At 41.2% G+C, this 20939-nt stretch overlaps 1 protein-coding gene across 1 annotated transcript in view; it reads left to right on the top strand.

Annotated features, from left to right (window-relative positions):
• The first annotated feature begins 244 nt into the window (after window positions 1-244).
• The window catches only part of ZNF608 (zinc finger protein 608), a 102787-nt gene continuing 82092 nt past the window's right edge, over window positions 245-20939 (top strand). The window contains exon 1 of the mRNA XM_060091895.1: window positions 245-1156. Within this exon, the coding sequence (XP_059947878.1) occupies window positions 245-1156 (912 nt within the window). The remainder of the gene's footprint in view (window positions 1157-20939) is intronic.

The following is a 20939-nucleotide window of genomic DNA, read 5'->3' as shown; positions in this document are numbered from 1 at the left end:
GTTTTTTATTCTGGTAACACCCAGACAAGAAATATTCGACTTTTCCCCCCTTCACAGGAAAAGGTGGACCTGGACTGAAGGGTGTAAAATCCCTGGACCCATTCCTGGGGCAGGAAAAAGAAGAGGAAGATTAGAAGATTTTTTTTTTTTTTTTTAAGAGAAAGCCCAGCGGAGCTAAACGAATGTCCCCTCATCTCCAAAGGAAAGTTCATCGGATTTTTATTCTAGAGAGCTCATCTTCAGGATGTCAGTGAACATTTCTACGGCAGGAAAGGGTGTGGATCCAAATACGGTTGATACTTATGACAGTGGCGATGATTGGGAAATCGGGGTTGGAAATTTAATAATTGATTTGGACGCTGATTTGGAGAAGGACAGACAGAAATTTGAAATGAATAATTCCACCAACACCACTAGCAGCAGCAACTCTAAGGATTGTGGAGGTCTGGCCTCCAGTGGGGCCGGTGCTACCGCAGCCTTAGCGGATGGCCTAAAATTTGCTTCTGTTCAGCCCTCTGCTCCCCAGGGGAATTCACACAAAGAGACCAGCAAATCAAAAGTGAAAAGGAGTAAAACTTCTAAGGATGCTAATAAATCTCTGCCTTCTGCTGCCTTGTATGGGATTCCCGAGATCAGCGGCACTGGCAAGAGGCAGGAAGTCCAAGGGCGCCCTGGAGAGGCAACTGGCATGAATTCAGCGCTGGGTCAAAGTGTGAGCGGCGGCGGCGGCGGCGGCGGCGGCAACCCGAACAGCAATAGTACCAGCACCGGCACCTCCGCTGCCACCGCGGGGACGGCCTCCTGCGGGAAAAGCAAAGAGGAGAAGCCAGGTAAAAGCCAGAGCAGCCGAGGCGCCAAGCGGGATAAGGATGCGGGGAAATCCAGGAAGGACAAGCACGACCTGCTTCAGGGCCACCAGAATGGCAGTAGCAGCCAGGCCCCTTCCGGGGGTCTCTTTGGCTTTGGGGCCAAGAGCAATGGAGGTGGCGCGAGCCCCTTCCACTGCGGGGGCACTGGGAGTGGCAGCGTCGCGGCTGCTGGGGAAGTTAGCAAAAGTGCCCCGGATTCAGGGCTCATGGGAAACTCTATATTGGTAAAGAAGGAAGAGGAGGAGGAGGAGAGCCACAGGCGAATCAAGAAACTGAAAACTGAGAAGGTAGGATAAAGACGCCTTCCTAGATCTCCTACTTTCCTCTTTGTGTGCATTTGTGTGGGTGCGTGGTGGGTGGGGACGTGCCTCTGTGTGCCTTGCACTTCGTGCTTTCTGGTTCTTTGTGAGATTTCTCTTCTGTGCATCCTTTCTGTGAACTTTTGGTATGGGGCAGCTTAACTTGGGTGCAGTGTTTAGCTCTTGCTTCTGCTGCTGCTGCTTGTGGTGCTAGTGTTTGGGTCCCCAGGTGGGAGGGTCTGGGTGTTCCAAGTACCTTTTGCCCTGCAGAAGGGCTCTTGGCCAGTCAGCTCATTGCGGTGTGCTTTTAACAGAAAACCTGCTCCTGTACCCACTTACCTCTTGTCCTGATTTCTCCCCCTAAGGAGAACTGTCTTCTGTTTTAATTTACACGTCCTAGTATTTCTGGTAACGTGTCCTTAGGCGCAGGGTTCATGTTGCCTCCCCGGAGAGGTATGTCGAGGATTCGAATTTACACTCCACCCTCCACCCATTTGTTTTTTCATGATATTCTCCAAAATAGTCTTGTCAAAGGATATTGTACTGTTATTGGTCCCGAATGAAACCTTGGTTGCCTAGGGTCATTGGTTTCATAACCGTGTAGCAAGAATGGAATGGTTTTGGTAGCCGCCAGGACTCTTTCCTTGTTCCCTTGCCCAGTTCTTAGCTGGAGATTTAAGAGTGTTATCACTTGGATTTCTTGCTTGACCAGGGAGCTGAAATGTTGGTAAGAAAAGTGAAATGGACTTGGTGGATTGGTGTGCTGAAAGATGAAAACGGAGCCAAAAGATACCCGAAATACGTGTTGCATTTGAGCGGTGGGGAGCGTTGATTTAGGTAATTCGGACCCTTTTTCCCATCTTTGTCATTGTCGGAAAGTCTAGTGAGACACTGCCTTCGAAAAATTGCCCCTCGTGTTGTGCTGCTTTGTGCTGGAGGCCTAGGACTTACTGGTCCAGCAATTACTGTGCATTAAGTGATGTCCCAGAGCTGAAGGTACTCTGTCCACAGAGCAGGTTGGGAGTGAACTGGTGGAGTGAGTGCTGTCTCTACAAAATTAACCTTTAATTCTACAGATTGTGCCTTGCAGAAGCAAATGCGTATCATGTGGTTCGTGGCATGGTTGTTTGGATATATGCTTATTAAAAAATTTGATTTTTGCTGTTTCTCACTTGATCAAAATTGTGAAATGTCTTTGGGTGATTATTTCTGTGTACAATTTCTCACTGCTGTCTATTTAAACCTTTTTCTTTTTGCAGGAATAAAGTTTCGGTTTTATGATTTTAGAAGTCGATGAAGGTACATTAAGGTGTAGATGATGCCAAAATCGCAAAAAGCTTCTGAATGCCTGCTTCTTCTATCCATGTCCCCTTGGTCAGACAGCATTTTACACTGATGAATTTAAATGCATAAAAAAAAATAAAATCCAGGTTTCGATTCTGATGCTGAAATGTGGACTTTCACATAATTTCTGCTAAAAGGCGTTCTGAAGTCTTCTTATTAGTACAGTAGAGCATTTACTTTTGTTGCCAGTAGTCTTCAAATTGCAGTTCTAATCTGCCCTAACTATCTAGATGAATTGCCCTAATCCAGTGCTCACAATGGCTGTGGTTAAGGAGTCAGAGCCATTTGATTGGATTCACTGCTGCCTGGAATGTGGGAGGTACTGCCCTTAGCCTTTTAATCTTCCAGCCAAATGTTCACAGTCAACAATTTTGTTTAGCTGGCAATCGGAACATTTCAGTATCTCAAAGGCTGCTGTCATGGCAACTGAGATGAGAGCGTGGTGTCGGTTCTCCAGTTTTTGTGTTCTTTTCACTTTCCAGTCACACAGGAAACTGGATGAAAAATGGAAGAATTAAGTTATTCATATACATGCAACTCATCTTCAGTCAGAGGAGTATAAGTGTGATAATATGAATTACCTAAATAAAGAGCAAACAAGTCATGATGGGTCTGGGGTGGAGGGAGGGGAGCAAGCACAGTGCATTTAGATTCATACCACTGCCAACCGTAGCTGCTGGTATGGGCACAGGGCCCCTTCAGGGATGGCTCTGAGGGGCTTGAATACTGCAGTGTGGGCCATTCTCTGTCAAGCTATGGTGCTGGCTCAGGATCCGGAAGCCTGTTCCTTCAGCTTTCCTTCCCACGCCCACTGCACCCCAGAAGGACTTCTCTTAAGAACACTTCCCTCCTTGGCACACAGAGATGGCACTCCCTTGTACAAATGCCACCAGGGAAGTCACTCTAATTCCACTAACTCTTGGTTGTGTAAAATTCGACTTCAATTTAGAAAATACTTCCTAATGACAGGAGGAGACCTCTTGAGGCGGGAAAGATTTAGTAGGACAAGCTTTACCTGGCAAAATAATTCGACACCGAGACATCCTTTGAGAAAGGTTTTTTGATGTTTTTGTACAATGTTTTAATTTCAGCCTTGTTTGATTATCTGGGTTTGTGAAGAGTAAGTGTCTTAAGAGTGAAGGTGGTTAATTTTCAGCAATCGGATGTGGCTCATGAAGGGGTCAAATGTGAAAACCAAAGAGGGGTGTAATGTGGTGTGTGTGCTTTTTTCTTTTTCCTGGTTGGATGGTTCCAGGAGATTCATAAGACGTGCTGTCACCGGTGAATTTTCACAGCATGCTTCTATGTCTATTTTTGGTCTGTTTATTCTGTTTCTTCACTACACAGTCATGTAAAACATGATAAATTGGACCTTATGAAAGGTCCAATTATGAAATTAAATCAATGAGCGTTCTAGTCCTTTATGTGGAAACCACAAGTATGTTGTAAAAGTCGCCACTCTCTTAATATGTGAACAAAATCAAAACATGCCATAATTCTAAGATACTTGAGCTGTATTTCTATAGCCCATTTTGTGGTTAAGCCACCAGTGACGTGTCTGAATAAGTAGATTTGACGGGTTGGCTTTTGGTTGTTAAAACCTGCTTCCCCACCTGCCCCCTCCTTTTCTTTTGAAGCATAATAGCCTGTATTGAGGCTCTTCTGCATGTATCCTCCTTAACCGTCTTACAGTTTTGACCTATCAGACGGAGGCATTCGGCTGGGCTAATAGTTCAATACAAGTACATGGGTTTATTTGATCGCTGGGATATTCCAAAATACATACAAGAATTCTTAAAAAGAGCTGAGACTTCAAATACACGTGAAGAGCATAGGAGATCTTATGGTTGGGTTTTAGGGTTCTGACTATTCAGTATGCATTTAGAAAAGAGAATGATTTGAGTAATATCATACTGCTTTCATTAAGCTGGTCCTTAACAGCCTAAGTGTGGGCTCTACAAATGGACCTGTCTATAAAGGATATCATTCATTTTATTTTATTCTCTTGTAGAAGCCTTTTTACACTTCACTAGGGAATTCTGGCACATTTTCTAAGTGAGTGTGAGTAGTTGAAGAACATATTTTGATTAATACGTTTTGTGGATGATATGCTTCCCCCCCACCAAATATAGTGCCCCCTACAAATTCTGCTTAGAGAGTGCAGTTTATCTACTGTGAAATAAAAGGGCAGAAAGGTCACTTGCTATAATTAAAGAACAAAGTCCATTGTTGTTGGACAGCAAACTGTTTTGAAAGCTACATAAGGGATTTAGCTGTTGAAAACGTTGGTAACTAAGGGTGGCTCCCAATCAGCATTGATTCAGCTCCTTTCTTTTCTATAGGCTTCCTCTGAGGATGACAGGGCTTTTGCAGTGGGTACAGAGGGGCTGCTCTTTCCCCAACGAAGGTTTCTGTGAGACCCCATGGAAGCTTGGAATATTTGCATAACCAGGCACATCATTGGGTTCTGAGCACAGTATTTGTAATCTGCTGGGCTTGCTGGAGAAATTTTAAAAATTACTCAGCAACTGATCAAGATTGTGCTAAAAGAGATAAATAATGTTTAGCAACTTTTAATAACTTTGCAAATCGTCTGTAAAAAAAAAAAAAGAGGCGGGGAGGGATTGATTGTCCAAATGTCATGAGGTTAAGAATGCTCTTCAAGTGAAATTGCTTGGCTGCAAGATGGTTTTAATTAGGGTGTTATAAAGACTTATTTTTACTAAGCAGCATTTTATAGTTAGTAAATGAAATCTATGCCGAAAGTGCTAAGCAGAAATCTCCCTAACCACAGAGGTGTTCAATAACCAGATTCAAACAACATGGAAAGAACCATCTGTTCTTCATTTTCAGCATGAAAAACAAGGATTGAACGGCTGAGATTTGCTCCAGTTTTGACTGTGTGCGTTTTTTTTTAATTTAAAAAAGTTCACCTGGTACTTCATAGAAACTCGAAATTGCAGTAATATGAGCAACACTGTGAAAACACGTGTTCCTACATTTATTTTAACCAGTTCCACTTTTATTTAAAAGATTTCCAGAAGCTCAGCCATTGAACACTTTATAATGGTTATTCAGTTCCTGCAGGCAATCACAATGAGGGGTCAGTTCTTCAAAGATCTAACTATTTAGTCAGTATCTGAATTATTCTGTCAATTTTCCCCCTGGAGGCAAGGGTGGGGGGTGGCAAAGGCTCTCCCAGGCTAACTCTGGTCAGCGTTTATCAGTTAATCTAATTGTACGTGGTAGCAACACCTGGACCGATGTTTGTTCTACATAGACCTTGCTCTGGTTCAGAGCTGTTAGTCTAGGACTGTTGATCATGAGGGAAATATTCTTTTAACACTGCTAACTTTGGAGTCCTTGACTTTTAGATGGTAAGCTTCTTGGCTTCTGGTTTTAGTAAGAGCCCTGGGTAAAACATTATCCGGCCTTTGTTTGAGGTCTTTTATAGAAGCTAATGACTGGGCTTGTGCCTCCCTCAGATAAATGACATTATCTCTGAGTGGGCTGACAGGAAACAGACATGTTAATGGTGAAGCTGCGGGGAGGATCTGCCCGGGTTCTGACAAAAGAGTGGAGAAGGGACCCCTGGTTGTGGTCATTAACACATAATGCATTCTTGCTCTTCCTAAGAGGCCCTTGATAATTGGAAAGCTATTTTAGCCACAAGCACTTAAATCATAAATCTACCACTCCTAGTTCCTTTGCATTCTTAAAAGTAGCAAAGTAATGTGTTTTTTGTTAACAAGTGTGTGATCTGGTTTTTTAAAATGGTGGCAGTTCTAGGCGGTGTGGTAATGACGTTTGGGAGGGCTGCACATCCCACTGCTTTTATCAGATGGGATCTCTCTTTGTCTTTCACCAGGGCTCAGTCATCCCTCTACTTTAGTAAACGAAGAAGTGGGTCCAAAAAGTAAAAAGAAATCATTTTTATACTTGAAGATGTCTCATGGAGAGGGATAAAATCTGTTTTTTCTAAGTTGGGCAAAAGATTTTGCTCAGTGATTTGAATGTAATGAAACCTGCCTTTTGAAGTGTATGTTTAAAAAGTCATGGGTATAATTGAGTTTCAATGCAGTTTAAACTCTGCTTCTTGAACAGAGATAATTGCCCTGTTGAACACACTCTAGAGGTGTAGAAGAGGTGGAAGGATCATGTTATTCTATTCTTTAATATTAAGCACTGGAAGTTTTTCATAGTAATTACTGTAGCACAACATAGTTTTGATTGCCAGCACTCTGAACTTGCCGGTGATCTGAACATCAAGGGTTTTGCTTGAATACTAAACAGTTTATTCCTAAGTTACTTGTATCACATTCTTGTAGAACACGGAAACCAGAACTAAGGAAATACTGGGCGCTCCTTAACAACAGCGGAGTGGAAATAACCCTTCTTCACTAGGACTGTTGTCGATAAATAATAATACCCGTTTAATCTGTATACTTAAGGTTATAGGGAAAGAGAACAGGTGAAATCTCTGACCCAGGAATGACTTCAGTCGTCATTACAGGCTCATAGAGGGATCAGACTGGTACCCTGTGTCTGGTATTTATTTCATAGGTATGTGTGTAGAAATGTTATAATGGCATACATAGCTGTTGGGTTGGGAGTGGATTAGGAGTGTTTAGTTAGTGTGGGCTGTTCTTTTTAAAAAAGTCACCGTTGATTTTCTGTTCCACTCTGCTGCCAAGTAATTGGCCCCTTCATATCCATCCAGTTCTCTCTCCCAGCTGAAGTTTCTTTAGTGACTTCTTGCTCTCCGTAGCAAGTTCTTTTTAATTTAAGTTAAAGGTTTTGGCAGTGCGAACAAAGCCTTTGCAACTGAATGAAAGATTGTTAAATAATTCATAGTAGATTGACCATCAGTTGGGCTGTTTGTAATGTTATTTTTGAGTGCATAAAGGATATTCAAGACGGGGAGATTGGCACCTTGCTCCTAGAGCTGAGTTCTGCATATCTGCTAAATTTTGGTTAGAAATGCCTTTGAGAAAGTATTAAAATAGATTATAGGCTTTGCCTGAAGAACTGAAGAGATTACAAAACGAATACTTCTTATATTTTGATAGGTCAGTGGCCTTTGAACCACCTGAATCTCATCTGATACTCAGAAGGCTTCCCCCATTCCCCATGAAGCTAAATGAAAATTTAGAAATATATATTTTGGTTGTAATAGAGAAGTCAAAGAGAAGGGTGCTTCGGTTCAAACAAATGGGTTGGAAGTGATGAATAAATACTGCTGCTGGTTTTTCAAAGCTACTCTTTCTTCTTTCTCATCCCCACCTCCCAGCCCAGTTTGATTATTATTCACTGTGACTATTCTCGCTCAACCACTGAGCTTTTTGCAACCCCTGGTAATCCTCATTCTCAGCTAGCACCTTAAGAAAAACATGCCTACGGGGGACATTTAGGCACATTCCAATAATGCCATATGAAGGCGGCTTTTACAGTTTAAAAATATATTGATTGTATTTTGTGTTGTACATAATGATTTTAGAAAGCAGATATTTAGGTTGTGGAATTGGCTTATTATCTTAACCAGAGAGCAGATGGCATGGTGCCACAGACGTATAATTTTACTTAAAGGGACTTTTAAGGTTTTGATGTGTTTTCTTTTCCTCTTATTTCCCTGATGGCTTCTTTTTATTGAAGGGTAACTTAAGGAGACCTGGTAGCAATTTTACTGCCTTCCCCCTGACAGTTTGAAATAATAGCTTGGTCTTTGGTTGTACTGATCTTCTACCAGTCAACTTGATTCTGGTTTTTGTCATGTGGCAGTGAATTAAGAAAAAAAAAAAAGGTTTGTAGTATGTTTTAAGAAATGGACTCTTTTATATGCTTCAATTAGCAACAGACGACAAAGTTCCAATTGGTCACACTTTCAGGAACTCCTAGAAGTCACTGTTCGTCCTTTTGATTTAAGAAAACTCCTGATTTGGTTTCTTAGGAAAGCACATCTGGTCCTCTGGCTGCTTTAGATCCACCTTTTTTGTCTTTTGCATTAGTTCCTGCAGGTTCAAAGGTCCTTTTTGAGTTGTTCTTGGTAGGTTAGCACGCTTTCCCCATACTGGAGGGCTGTCCTTTTTTTCGTTGCTATGCCTACCACGTGTTTGAATTCACTTGGCATAAAAATACCATTTGTTTCAATGACTGGATTTTACAGTTTTACCCATTCTTCACTTAGAACATCATCAGGATGAGTTGGAAAGCATCTCTTATTTTTTTTTTTTAACAAAGTGCGCATAGCCAGACCAGATTACTTTTGGATTTCCTGTCACCTCCTTGGCTGATTTATGGATGGCTCATGTTAAAAGCAACAATAATGTTTGAATTGGAAGGGCTGAAGCCTCGGTTTTCATTCTTCATAGAGAACTGTTTATTTGTGTGTGGTTCACCACAGTACATGGATAATGCTATCAAATCTGTGCTTTATTATAGGCTTATGACTAGCACAGCAGCACTTAGTTATGTGTTTCTGCGTTTCCCTTCTTTGCCAATTCTTTTGTGATGGAAATGAAATTAGAACCGAATCTTTGCAGCCAAGGAGAAAATAGGCACAACAAGTAGAAATTGTACCTTGAGCCAGTTCAGAAGTAAGCAGTGGTGACTTAAGAAACATTTTTCTCAAAGGAAGTGAAATCCATAGGAAAAAAAGGACTCCGATTTAACTTTTCCGTGAAGATCAGTGGAAGATGAGCCGCACACTTTGACAAATGGAGGCTGTTCCAACAGCAAAGCTTTATCCCTTTATATTGTTTCACATCTGAAGTAACTGATTGAAGAGCGGTTCCCATTCCCAAACCTTTCAGCTGCTTTGAAGGTGGAATGTGAGTTCAGTAATATTGTTGGCTTCTGCTCCCCGAAGGGAACAACATGATTTGAAGACAGAGCAATTGAGCTTTTCCGCATCAAACTCCATTTGGCCAATTGTCTCCATTTACATTCCTTGCCCAAATCCTTCACCAGCCTTTCCCATGATGCCGCAGCAGATGCCAGACACTGAAGTAGAAAGCGAGCAGCTGTTTCCATTACTCCAAGGCTGTATTATCCTCCACAATCTGCTTGCTTTTTCGCTCCCCTCCCCCACTGGAAAAAAAGAAAGAAACCTTCTCTCCCTCTGACGTTTGCCCGCTCGGGTTTATCAGCCTGCGGATTTTCTATCTTATCAGGACCACGGATTTCTCGGCAAGGCCCGGTTTATTGTTCCGCGGGGGAGCAGATGGAGGGCCCTGGGCTCCGGGGAGCGTGGCCGGGTCGCGCGCTCCCGATGCTGGGGGCCGTGGCGGGGGCGCGCCGCCGGGGCCGCGCCCTCCTTCCCTCCCAGGACCCGTTTATAGCCCCGAGCGCAGTAAATCTGTCAGCTCTTCACGACGCCGTCACCTCTTTCTTCATTTGCTCCGGCTTCTAGTTTGACAACGTTCCCCTGAGGCGGAATTCTAATCTGCTTCCAATTAGTTGCAAAATGTGACTGAAATTTCCACATTATGACTGCTGTTTTACTTGCACGCATACATCTAGAAACAAATTAATGCTCTTGAATATTTATTTTTTGAGCCCTTGGATTTCCTTGAAGAGGAAGAGTTTCCAACTGTTGGGAATGACTTCCAGGATTTGCATTTTCTTCTCTCGAAGCCTTCTCTACTCAGTATATTGCTTTTAGAGAGAGAGCACAATAACCACCGTGGGGTCCCCCCATCTCTTAATGCCTTTTCCAGCTTTTTCAAGATTCCTCAAAATGTGTCTGTTCAAGTTACACAAATCAATTTTTTAGTATTTCTAAAATAAAACAAGGATGTTGGCCCGAGTTTAATGGAGGGGTCCTCCTGGTGCATGTTTTAATAGAACACGAATACACACAAATTTGCTTCTAAGTATAGCTGAAGTACATTTGGTCAAGGCACAAAAGACTTGTTAACACACTTTTAAATTCTTTCATTTGATATTCAAAAACTAAACGAATCGAGCGATTAATTAACTTAACAGATACAAGGGCAGCATTAAAGATGTCACTATGGGCACTAATGTTATCCTACAAGTTTGTGCCTAGATCCTGAGCACAAATTCTGGCAGCTGTTGGAACTTGTGGGCTGCAGCAGGCATAGTCGATGGCTTCCTGTGACTTTAGTACCCCTTATCCTACATAATCCAGTGTTACGAGAATGTTTTGGACTCTGGGTTTTGGGGTGGTTCTACTTTGAGGGAGGTCAACTACTCCCAACTCTCTTTCCTCCTTTTTAGTGTTTGTTTTTTTAACAAAGATACTGATCCATCTGATTATATGTAAATATTAGAGTTGTTTACATCTTGGCTGCTGAGAAGGTCAAATTTAGCTTTATTACTTGTCTAAAAGACTACTTTCTCCTGTACTGCAAATTTTAGTACCAAGGCAGCGGGGTCTCCGCTTTTAGTATTTGCAGAAAGGTGGTGCCCTTAAAGAATGTAAACAGCCACATTTACTGGTGTATTTTATTGTAGTGTTCAGCCTTCAGCATCTTGGCAGATTGATATCAACAGTAATAATGGACTCTAAAAAGGTGTGAAGAATTTTATTGATGGTAAAGTGGTTATGTTGATCATGTTACTCTGTATTAGTTTCTAAATAACACCTTCAAATGTAAATAGATCAATTTTTTTCTAGGACGTTGTCACATATAATCATAAAAGCCCTATATTGATTGATTTATAATGTCCTTTTTTAATGTGCTGTTTTCAATCTCTGTAACCAGGAGGTGGAGCGTTTATTTCACTCTGTTTAAAAATAAAACTTATTTTAAATTATTACATGTAGAATATAAATTATTCAAATTATTTTATCAAAAAACTTTCAGCTATGCTGGAATTCCACAAAAGAAGTAGGAACGTTCTTTGTTTTGCTTCCTTTCTTTTTACTCTATGACTGGTAGTAGAAAAAATAGCGAGATTGAAATCCTTAAAAATTTAAAATGTGGGCCTTTCAGACTGTAGAGACCTCCTGGGTTTAAAAAAAAAAAGAGAGAGAGAGAAAAGAGTGGCCCCATAGTGAAATGCTCACAATGGGCACGATTGTGCTAGCCCCTCAAGTCCTGGGGTTCACTAATTGCCCTTTAATGAGGTCGGTCTGCCCCAGCTTTTCCCCTACCTTGGGAGGAAAAGCACACAAGACAGTTGGAGTTCAAGTGGATCTTGCTGTATTTGCAACTTAGCATAACTGCTTTGAAGGCCCCCAGGGTGCTTAATTGGGGCTGGGCATTTTTGTTTTGGGGGAGACTACACACAGCTCCCCATTGTGTGTGTAGAAGCCACCGTGCGTCTTGGAAACATTACATGCTTTTGTTGATGGTGCATAGTTTTATAAACTCCAAATGAGCTTATTGCCTTTTAACCATTGGGAGCACTAAATAGTGGAAGAACCTAGAAGTCTCTGGGTTGGGTAGCCGCCAAGCAGTTAAAAAAAAAAAAAAAAAAAGAATGAATGGTTTAATTGTAGAGCAAACCATTTGTTTACAGATTAAGATTTATTCAGTCACCAAATCCTATGGACCAGGAGGTATAGGAATTGAGTGCCCAGTGTTATGTTTTGTGATCACGCTTAGCTGTTTTTACCCTTGTTTTTCACAAAAGAAGAATGAATTGTTGAATGGTGAGAACTGCTTGGCCAAGTGTACTTTTTAAGCTCTAAAGAGAGAGGGGAGGAAGGCGGAGGCAGGTTGTCATTTCTTTGCTGCCTGGTCAGGAAGCTAAAGACTTCAAGTTCCTGCACCTGAGAGGGGGACACTGGCTGTCGCTGAATTTTCCTGTTCAAATGAGGGGGACTGGTGATGGTGGCGGTAGAGGTAGGGAGTAAAAAGTAGGAAGGAGGTGTGTGGGAAAGGGGGTGGCTGGTGGAGAGCCTTTGTTAAAATGGCCCTAGACAATGCATTCTCTTGAATAACTGGGACCCTTTTACAGAAATTCCCCACTATTTCATTAGTTAGTAGCCATGGTACTGAATAGAGAGAAGCTCTCCAGCCACGGCAGGGAAGTGGTATATAATTTTGGGCGGGGGGAAAGAGCTGTTGCCTGGCAGCCAGAATTTCAGGTTGTCTTTTTTTCCTTCCCTCCCTCCCTCCCTCCAACAGAAGAGCAGAAACCCTGGCATTTGGTCCCACTGTAGTTGTCCTTTTAATCCGTTTTTGAACAAAGGGTTTAAGGACATCACTAGATCACTAGTAAAGTGCTGTTTTCTAGAAGTGTCATTTTGAACACTTGTTTTTTATTTTTGCATTAATCTTCTTGGGAATGAAACCCTTTATCTCAAAGTGCTCTTTTGTGTATAAACTGTCACCCTAATGATAACTCTGGTTACTTACAAGTATTGTTTCTACGAGATGTCTTTGTATGCTGTTTGGCCATGAAAAAGCCCATTCCTTCTGTAACATTAAAATTACTTGTTTGCTACTTGATGCACATTTGATAAATTGAACTTTCAAATATTTTAAATTGGCTTAACATGATCTTGTTTTTGTTTTTCTCCTTAACTAAGTTCTGGTACTTTTATTTTGGTATGATCCTTTTGAAATGGCTTGATTTTCGAGTCTAAATCATGGCTGATAGCTTCACTTTACAAATCTTTCTTTTGGCGGGTGGTGAGTAACAGGAGGATTATAGGAATGGGGGCGCAGAGAAGGTGTAAAGATTTAGGTGTAAATGTTTTCAGCCTTGTCAAACTAGTGACTTTTTAATGTGCTGTTGTTCGTTCTAGATGCTTTTCTATTAACATTTTCTGTTAGTAAAGAAAGAGACTGGATTTTATTCCTATGAGCATCCGACATAATTTTTCAAACTTTAAAAAAATTAATTTTATCCAAGTATAGTTGATTTACAATGTTGTGTTAATTTCCGCTGTATAGCAAAGTGACTCAGATACACACACACACACACACACACACACACACACTTTCTCATTCTTTTCCATTATGGTTTATCACAGGATGTTGAATATAGTTCCCTGTGCTATAAAACTTCAAACTTTTAAATCTCGTAAAATTCAGAACTGTCATAGTCACTAAGTAGACTGAATTTGTGTAAATACATTTTTAAGAAATCATGTTTTACCAAAGAGGTAAATCCCTGCAAAGGCCCACCTAAATTTGATTTCTTTGGGTGTAGTTTGACTGATGATACGCGCTCAACCTAGGTTTACTTAGGAAACCAAAACAAAAATGCAAAGATAAGGGCCTCCCTGGTGGCGCGAGTGGTTGAGAGTCCGCCTGCCGATGCAGGGGATACGGGTTCGTGCCCCGGTCTGGGAGGATCCCATATGCCGCGGAGCGGCTGGGCCCGTGAGCCGTGGCCGCTGGGCCTGCGCGTCCGGAGCCTGCGCGTCCGGAGCCTGTGCTCCGCGACGGGGGAGGCCACAACAGTGAGAGGCCCGCATACCGCAAAAAAAAAAAAAAAAAAAAAAAAAAAATGCAAAGATAAAAAAACATAGCTCATGTTAATATTTATGACAGCCTAGAGGCTTTGCAAGATTGAAATCTCTTTGCAGTTTTAATCTCCCCTGGAAAGAAAGGTCCCCCAACCCCCCACCGCCCCAGATTGTTAGTGCCTCCACGGTGTGAATGCTTCTGAGGGTTTTAAAAAGTACCTAAACACACCCTGTATTTCAGTGAGTTTGGTCTGTGTTCACGTGTACATAGAGAATGGGGAAGCGGTGCTGAGCTTCCTGCCTTATTAACAAGGGTTCTCTTTTGTCTGATTCCTCCTCTCTAACCTGATCTGTATACTATTTTAATTGGTTGTTTTTTGTTGTCCATATAAAACGTGAAAGGAAACATGCTAACCTTTTTAAGATGCTCTGAAAATGACTTTTATAAACCTGCTTACACCAAAGTCAGGTACTTCCTATTTTAGCTCACATTAAAGGCTTAAAGTCTCCTTTGAAAGGCTAACATATGAATCTGTAAGCCTGCTATAAATTCATGTACCTTATTTCCTTGTAAAAACCTGTGTTTTCTACTTACCTGGAGTTACTAGTACAGCTGCGGAGTTGCTTCCCGCAGATATTCCTGTCCAGTTTTAGGTTGATGGAAGTTCTGTACCATCTACAACTCTTTACCTGTGACTGGCTGATGACACAAAATCACTTGCCCTTGTTGGATTTCAGCTGAAAACTTAAACACATTGAATTTTCCTTTTCTGACACCTAGTGAAATGTGAAGAGATTTGTCGACTTTCGTACTTGAAAAAATCTAGAAAATGCCCAATGTATTCAAATCACATTTTTACTGGTGTTCAACATGTAGATACAGTTCTCTTTAAATTACCTCTGAATTTGGTCAGCAGCTTGTCAGCACACACTAGTAGTAGTAGGAAGTTTAATGGTGGAGGAAACATATACCTATTTATCTTTTGCCTGTAAAATAAATTCTTCAGGGTTTTTGAAGAATTTTATTTTGGCTTGTTTGTAACTCACTCAGGGCTCTAAAGAGTAATACTCACTGTACAAATATTCTGTGCGATGTGGTCTGGTTGCCTCCATGTTATTTGAGCCTGGATGTGCGTGCATAATTGGAGAGATTATTGGAGAGAGAGTGTTTTGCTGTGGTAGATGTGGTTTAAATCCTAGCACTGAGCATAGCATTTACTTTCTCAGCTTACCCACAAAATCTGTGACTAATTTAGTGAATGTGAAGATTTTAGTCCAGATGGTTAGGTTTAATTGTAAAAACTGGAAAGATTTCAAAGTACCCTTTGGGGGAGTGCGGGAAACAACAACTAAACAACAAAAGAGAAGGAGAAGTAAGTCACTAAATATAGCATATTTGTATATTACACATTTATAAAACACACACCCACACCCACATATATATATATGTCTGTATATACAGTCAAGGAAAAGCTTGAAGAAGTTTTTATAGCAGTCAGCAAGAACAGCTAGGATCAAGAAGATAAGTGATTTTTAATGTTTAATGATTTAGTATGTTCTTTTTAAAGTGTTTCCTACTATTTGTGTGTTTGGCCTTTCCTGGGTTCAAAATAGGTTTCCTCTCAAGTGTGTTAAGAAGGTACCACTTTCCTGTCACCCTCTAGTCTTGGTTAAAGAGTGTTGGCAATTACCTCATCGAGTGTTCGGGAAATACCACTCTTGCCCAGGCCTTGGCCTGTGCCCCCTCACTGTGGTGCTCTCTGAGGCTTGTGCCAGCCTGTTCTTCTGCAGCTGTGAAGCTCAAAGAGGGAGTAAGCTTGCAGAAGGGGGCTGATGATTAGTTAGGTGATGATTAGTGCTATGGAGGGACCAGCCTCCTTTTCAGCATCATTTATTCTAAATAGCTCTTGTGCCAGTATGAGTACAGTCATCTGAGCGACTGCTTTTAAAGTTGCTCAAGACCTTCTTCTGGCTGCTTCCTATGCAGATCAGAGCTTAAAGGGTAGAAATTGTCCCCTTCTCTTATTGTAGTTGGGATACCACTGACCTAAAATCTTGGGCCAATAAATTAGCTTTGAAGTTGGTAAGCTAATAGGGCTCTAGAGTGGACTTGCTTTGTACTACCTGGAATTAAAAGGAGAGATGGGGGAAGGAGAGAAAATTATCAAGGGGCAGGAGAAGGGTAGACCATGGGGCTGTTGATAAGATCTACTTGGTTCAAGTAGAATGGCTGGCATTCATGGAACAGTGATCTACGAGGCAAGCAAATGGAAACATGCCCAAATACATAATGCATGCATACATATATGTGTGTGTGTGTGTGTGTGTGTGTGTGTACACACAGATTTCATAATATTCAGGAAATGTAGACAGATGAGTTAAATTTGTATGTTTTTATTTACTGTGTATCCAGTGCTTTAACATTTGATTGTTGAGCTCTCAGCATTTAAAAATGGCACAAGGAACAAGCGTGAGTTTGTCTTTCACGGTAAGGAAGATAAGCAGAAGACCAGCTGTGTGGGGCTAATGATTTTCAGATTATGGAAAACCTGTGTAATACAGGCCAAGAGAAGGCGCTTCCTGAGGAGAAGTAAGTGTAGATCTTCGAGGCTATTATCAGGAGCATGGGAGAGCAAGATAAACGGAAGGCCAGCCACCCCAAAGCAGAGGTGATCTTTGCTTTGCTCCCCTTGCTTACGTTACTTTAAAAAATATCTTTCTTTTACCTTCTGGTATCTCCCCATCTGCTTAGAGCCTAATTTTTCTCCATTTATCAAGAGCTTTGCCCTACAGCAATCCATTGAATAAGTGATTAAGGTGATTTTAAGATAGTGCCATCTTAAAAGTCTACTGTGAGTAGGCTTTTTAAAGGCCCAAGAATGGAGCTCAAATGTCAGGACTTTCTGGTAGGAGGAAAGGCTGGGAGCTTCCCTGGTGTCTTCATCATACCTTTGGGGTGGTCATCTTTTCTGCCCCCAAAGCTTATTTTTTTCTAAAGCTGAATTTTGGAGAGAACCTCTTCTGTAGATGTTTCTTAACATTTGAAGCTGACAAGGTGTAAGTGATGAGGTTGAAGCAGTCTGACGTTGCTTTTTTTCCCTCTGTCCTGATTTCACAGTGAATATTGTAAGAGACTTTTGTAAGGAGTGAGGTTCAAATTGGGACCTGATAGGCACATGAAATCCTGAGGATTGATATTGCCATTAAGTTATGGGGAGAGTCAGACTTGATAGTAATATAAGTGTCACAAATTTCTATTTCCCATATGTGTTAACATATTTTATATATATGTATATTTATATAATTTGTGTTTTGTTTCCACTTTTCTACTATACCTGATGAATTTGATTTGAGAAATAAAAATAATAGAAAGAATGTGCATAACTGAAGAAGAACTATGAGGGCAGCTTTACAAGGTCAAGGCTACTAGAATTCTAAGGACACAGGTCAGAAAGATAATGGGTAATAAACTCACCAGTGTACCTGTCAACTCAACAGAGTTCCCCACAGTTTGTGCAAGCAGTGGTGCCTCTAATTTCTCTGAGGCCTTGCCTTAGGGAAAGAAGAGGGTTTTAGGGCTGACAAAGCCCACGGCTGTGTATTTTTTCTGTTGGAAACCCTGGCGCATCTTAGGACACAGTGGAGAAGAGTCATTGGAAAAAACGGAGTAAAAGATTGCCTACTTGTTGAGAACCTCTTCTCTTGACATTTCTTTAAGACCTCTGACATGAGGAATTGGGTGTAAGAGATGAGTGTGAAGCAGGGTCTGATGTAGGTATGGTTTTGAAGCCCAGTTGCAGGGTAGAGAGCTGTGTCAAGTATGAACTTGAGATGGGAGAGAAAGAATTGGGCTGACTTGAGGGATATCAAAGCCTGTTCTCACGATTGATTGGATATTTACACTTTTTTTTTTTTTTCTGGACACACTTCCTAGTCTTTCTCTTGGTTGACTGTGCATGTAAGATAATACACATGGACTGTGTTCTGGGCAGACCATCTTGTATTGGATTGGGAGTTAGGCTCAAGTCAGATCATGGAGGGCCTTGTAGACCATGGTAACGAGTTTGGATTTTAGTTTGAATATGATGAGAAGCCTTTATGCAGTTTTGAGCAAGGGAGTGACATGATTTGGTTTGTTTCTATAAAGTTGCCCTTGACTGCTGTGTGGAGAAATGACTATAGAGAGAAATAGGGAAATGAGTCAATAAGACTTTTTCATTCATCCTAGTGAGACAGGATAGACTTCTTCATGGAGGTGGTGACAAGTGTTCACATTGTCTAAGGTAATGAGGACAGGACTTGGCTAGGGAGTGGAGAGAGGATGAGAATTAAGGATAACATCCAGGATTTGGGGGTGGGTGCAGTCAAGAATTGGGACACACTTTTGATATGCCTCATAGCTGCCAGGTAATGATGCTCAAATTGGATGGCCAGTGCTAGAGGCATTGATTGGAAGAAGTGTTCCGGAATGCAGGTGGGCTGTAAAGTCATGGGGCCAGAAGAGGTCACCTAGAAAGTATAGCTGGAGAAGACGGGGGCTCAGGGCTGAGCCACGGAGCACTGGAGGAGCCAGCACTGCATTCACTGAGGAGGAAGATAACCAAGCCAGTCTGGTGTTTCTGGAAAGCAAGTGCAGAAATTCTAGCAAGCAGTGTAATCATGATGCAAGTAGCTGTGTTAAATGATGCCAAGAAGTCAGGTTAAGATGAGACTCAGAATTGACTCCTGACTTTGGAAGGATGACTGTTGTTGGTGATCGACCTTAACACAAGTGGTCCTGGGTGAGGGGTGGAGAGAGCTTTGTGTTCTGACAGTAGAAATATTAGAAAGGGGAGGTGTCCATGCAGGTCTCAGTTTATTCTTTCATTCATTCCTTCACGCAGCACATATTTTTTGGACACAGATTAAATGGCAAGCGCAGCCTGGGTCCTGGAGATACAGTCAGCAACAAACAAAGTCTCTGCTCTCACGACCCTTATATTCTAGTTTATTTGGGACAGATAAAGATATTTTGCTTGGTGTTAAGTGCTGTAAGGGAAAGTCAAGCAGGAGGAGGTAGAGAGGGATGTGGAAAAGGAGAGTTGAGTATTTGTTTACACTTGAGTAGGGATGTGATAGCCAGTGAGGAGGAGCCATGTGACTCCCTGGGGAGAAAACTTTCTACACCAAGGGGACAGCCTGTGAAGGAGCCTGGAGCAGGGAGTGTGTTTGGTGTGTTGCAGGAGACACCAGGGTTGCTGGAGCAGAGGGAGGGGTGGATGAGAGGGCAAGGAGGTGAAGTTCAAGTGGCAGCATCAGGCCAGGCTCCAGGGATCCATGAAGAGCTAAGTAAGACTCAGAGATGGGGAGGGATAGGGAGTTTTGAGCAGGGGCGGGCCAGGCTGTGGCTTAGGCCACACAAGGATCTCAGTGTGTGGGGATCTACCCTAAGCTTAACTTCCGTCCCTATTCCTCGAGTCTTTTGATTTCATTCTAGTTTCTAAGTGGTTAAGGGAGATGGGGGGGCGGTTTATCTCACGTGATTTTATCAACTGATTTCAGGTGCAAGATCATAAGTGTAAAATTTTTTTTCCCAGAGAATGGATAAAATGGCACCTTCCTCAGAAGACATTAAAAAGGGACTGTTACTTTCCCCAGAGCGAATGTTTACCGGATGTCTCTAGTTGTGTGTATACACACACATGCACACACACTATTGTATGAAATAGTTGATCATTACTAAAACTACTAACAACAGAAATTTAAAATGATGAAGTCATAGTATAAATAGAAATTCTAATTTTTTTTTTTCTTGCATCCCATTGGAGTTCTTGTATGCTCCCTGGGGGTTTAACATGCCTCCTACTTTGGAGACTGATCTAGGGCCCTAAGAAACTAGTTGTATTTATTAAAATACTTTAAATTTGACCTGAAGTTTAAAAAGCAGTACATAAATTGTTAAGCTGTATGCAAATATTATATAATGGAAAGTAGATTTTACTTCCCCTTTAGACCTACTCCCCAGGGTCAACTACTTTGAACAGTTTTGTATGTCTTTCTTGAAATAGTTTCCATGTGTTCAAGCATGTATATTTATATATCTTGTCTCCTTATACAGATCAGAGCATAGTAAAGAAACAGATCTGCACCTTGCTCTTTTCACATAACTCTGTGTCTTAGATATTATATGTTCCCTTTCTATCTTTGATTCCATAATTTATTTAACTGATCCTCTGCTAATAGCATTTAGGTGTTTTCTAGTCTTTTTTTCTAGTTACAGAAGGCTCTGGTGAATCTCATTTTGAATGCATTTCAAGATTGTCCCCCAACTTGATTTCATCAGGTGTATTTCCACCAACAATGGAACATGAAATGTGTGTATTTGTACAATTTAATGCTGTGAATTCTAATTTTTTGGCTTTAACCTGTGATAGATAGTAGTCCTTTTTAAAAATTTGTACTTTTTATGTTTACAAGCCATTGTATCTCCCACATATTGAGAGTTTATAACCTCTGAGTAATTTTCTAATGAGTTGTTGGTCATTTCTTATCGATTTTAAAGTAGTTGAGTGTATATTAGTTAAATATACTTTTTCATGTTTTACAAATAGCTTTTCATGTGCTTACAATTTTTCTTTTCCCGTCTCTTCGTTTGTCTTTTGATTCTGTTTATGCTAGTTTTTTTTTCCCCCTGTGTAAATATCTTAAATTGTGTGGTTAGGTTTATAATTCATTTCCTTTTATGGCTTCTGGTTTTTATACTGGTGGAGAAAGATCTTTCTGCAAGATTATTAAAAATTTTTTTTCTTGTACTGTTTTGATAGTAATTGGCAATCTGTATAGTTTTCAACTTGAAGGTGAACATGATTTCCATCTTACTGGCTTTTGGGGTTTGTATTTCAATGTAAATAATATTTGATCCAATATCCAAAATCCTTGAACCCTTGAATCAAAAACATTGTTTCTTAATCAGAGCTGTATGTCTGGATTACCTGAAGAGTGCTTAATTTTGTTCCTTTCCCCAAATACCCTGTCCCAGGTCCCCTACCCATTTAGTGGGGG

The sequence above is a fragment of the Mesoplodon densirostris genome, chromosome 3, assembly GCF_025265405.1.
Source record: "Mesoplodon densirostris isolate mMesDen1 chromosome 3, mMesDen1 primary haplotype, whole genome shotgun sequence".
In the NCBI taxonomy this organism is placed as follows: Eukaryota; Metazoa; Chordata; class Mammalia; order Artiodactyla; family Ziphiidae; genus Mesoplodon; species Mesoplodon densirostris.
This window is presented reverse-complemented; position numbering and strand designations above follow the sequence as displayed.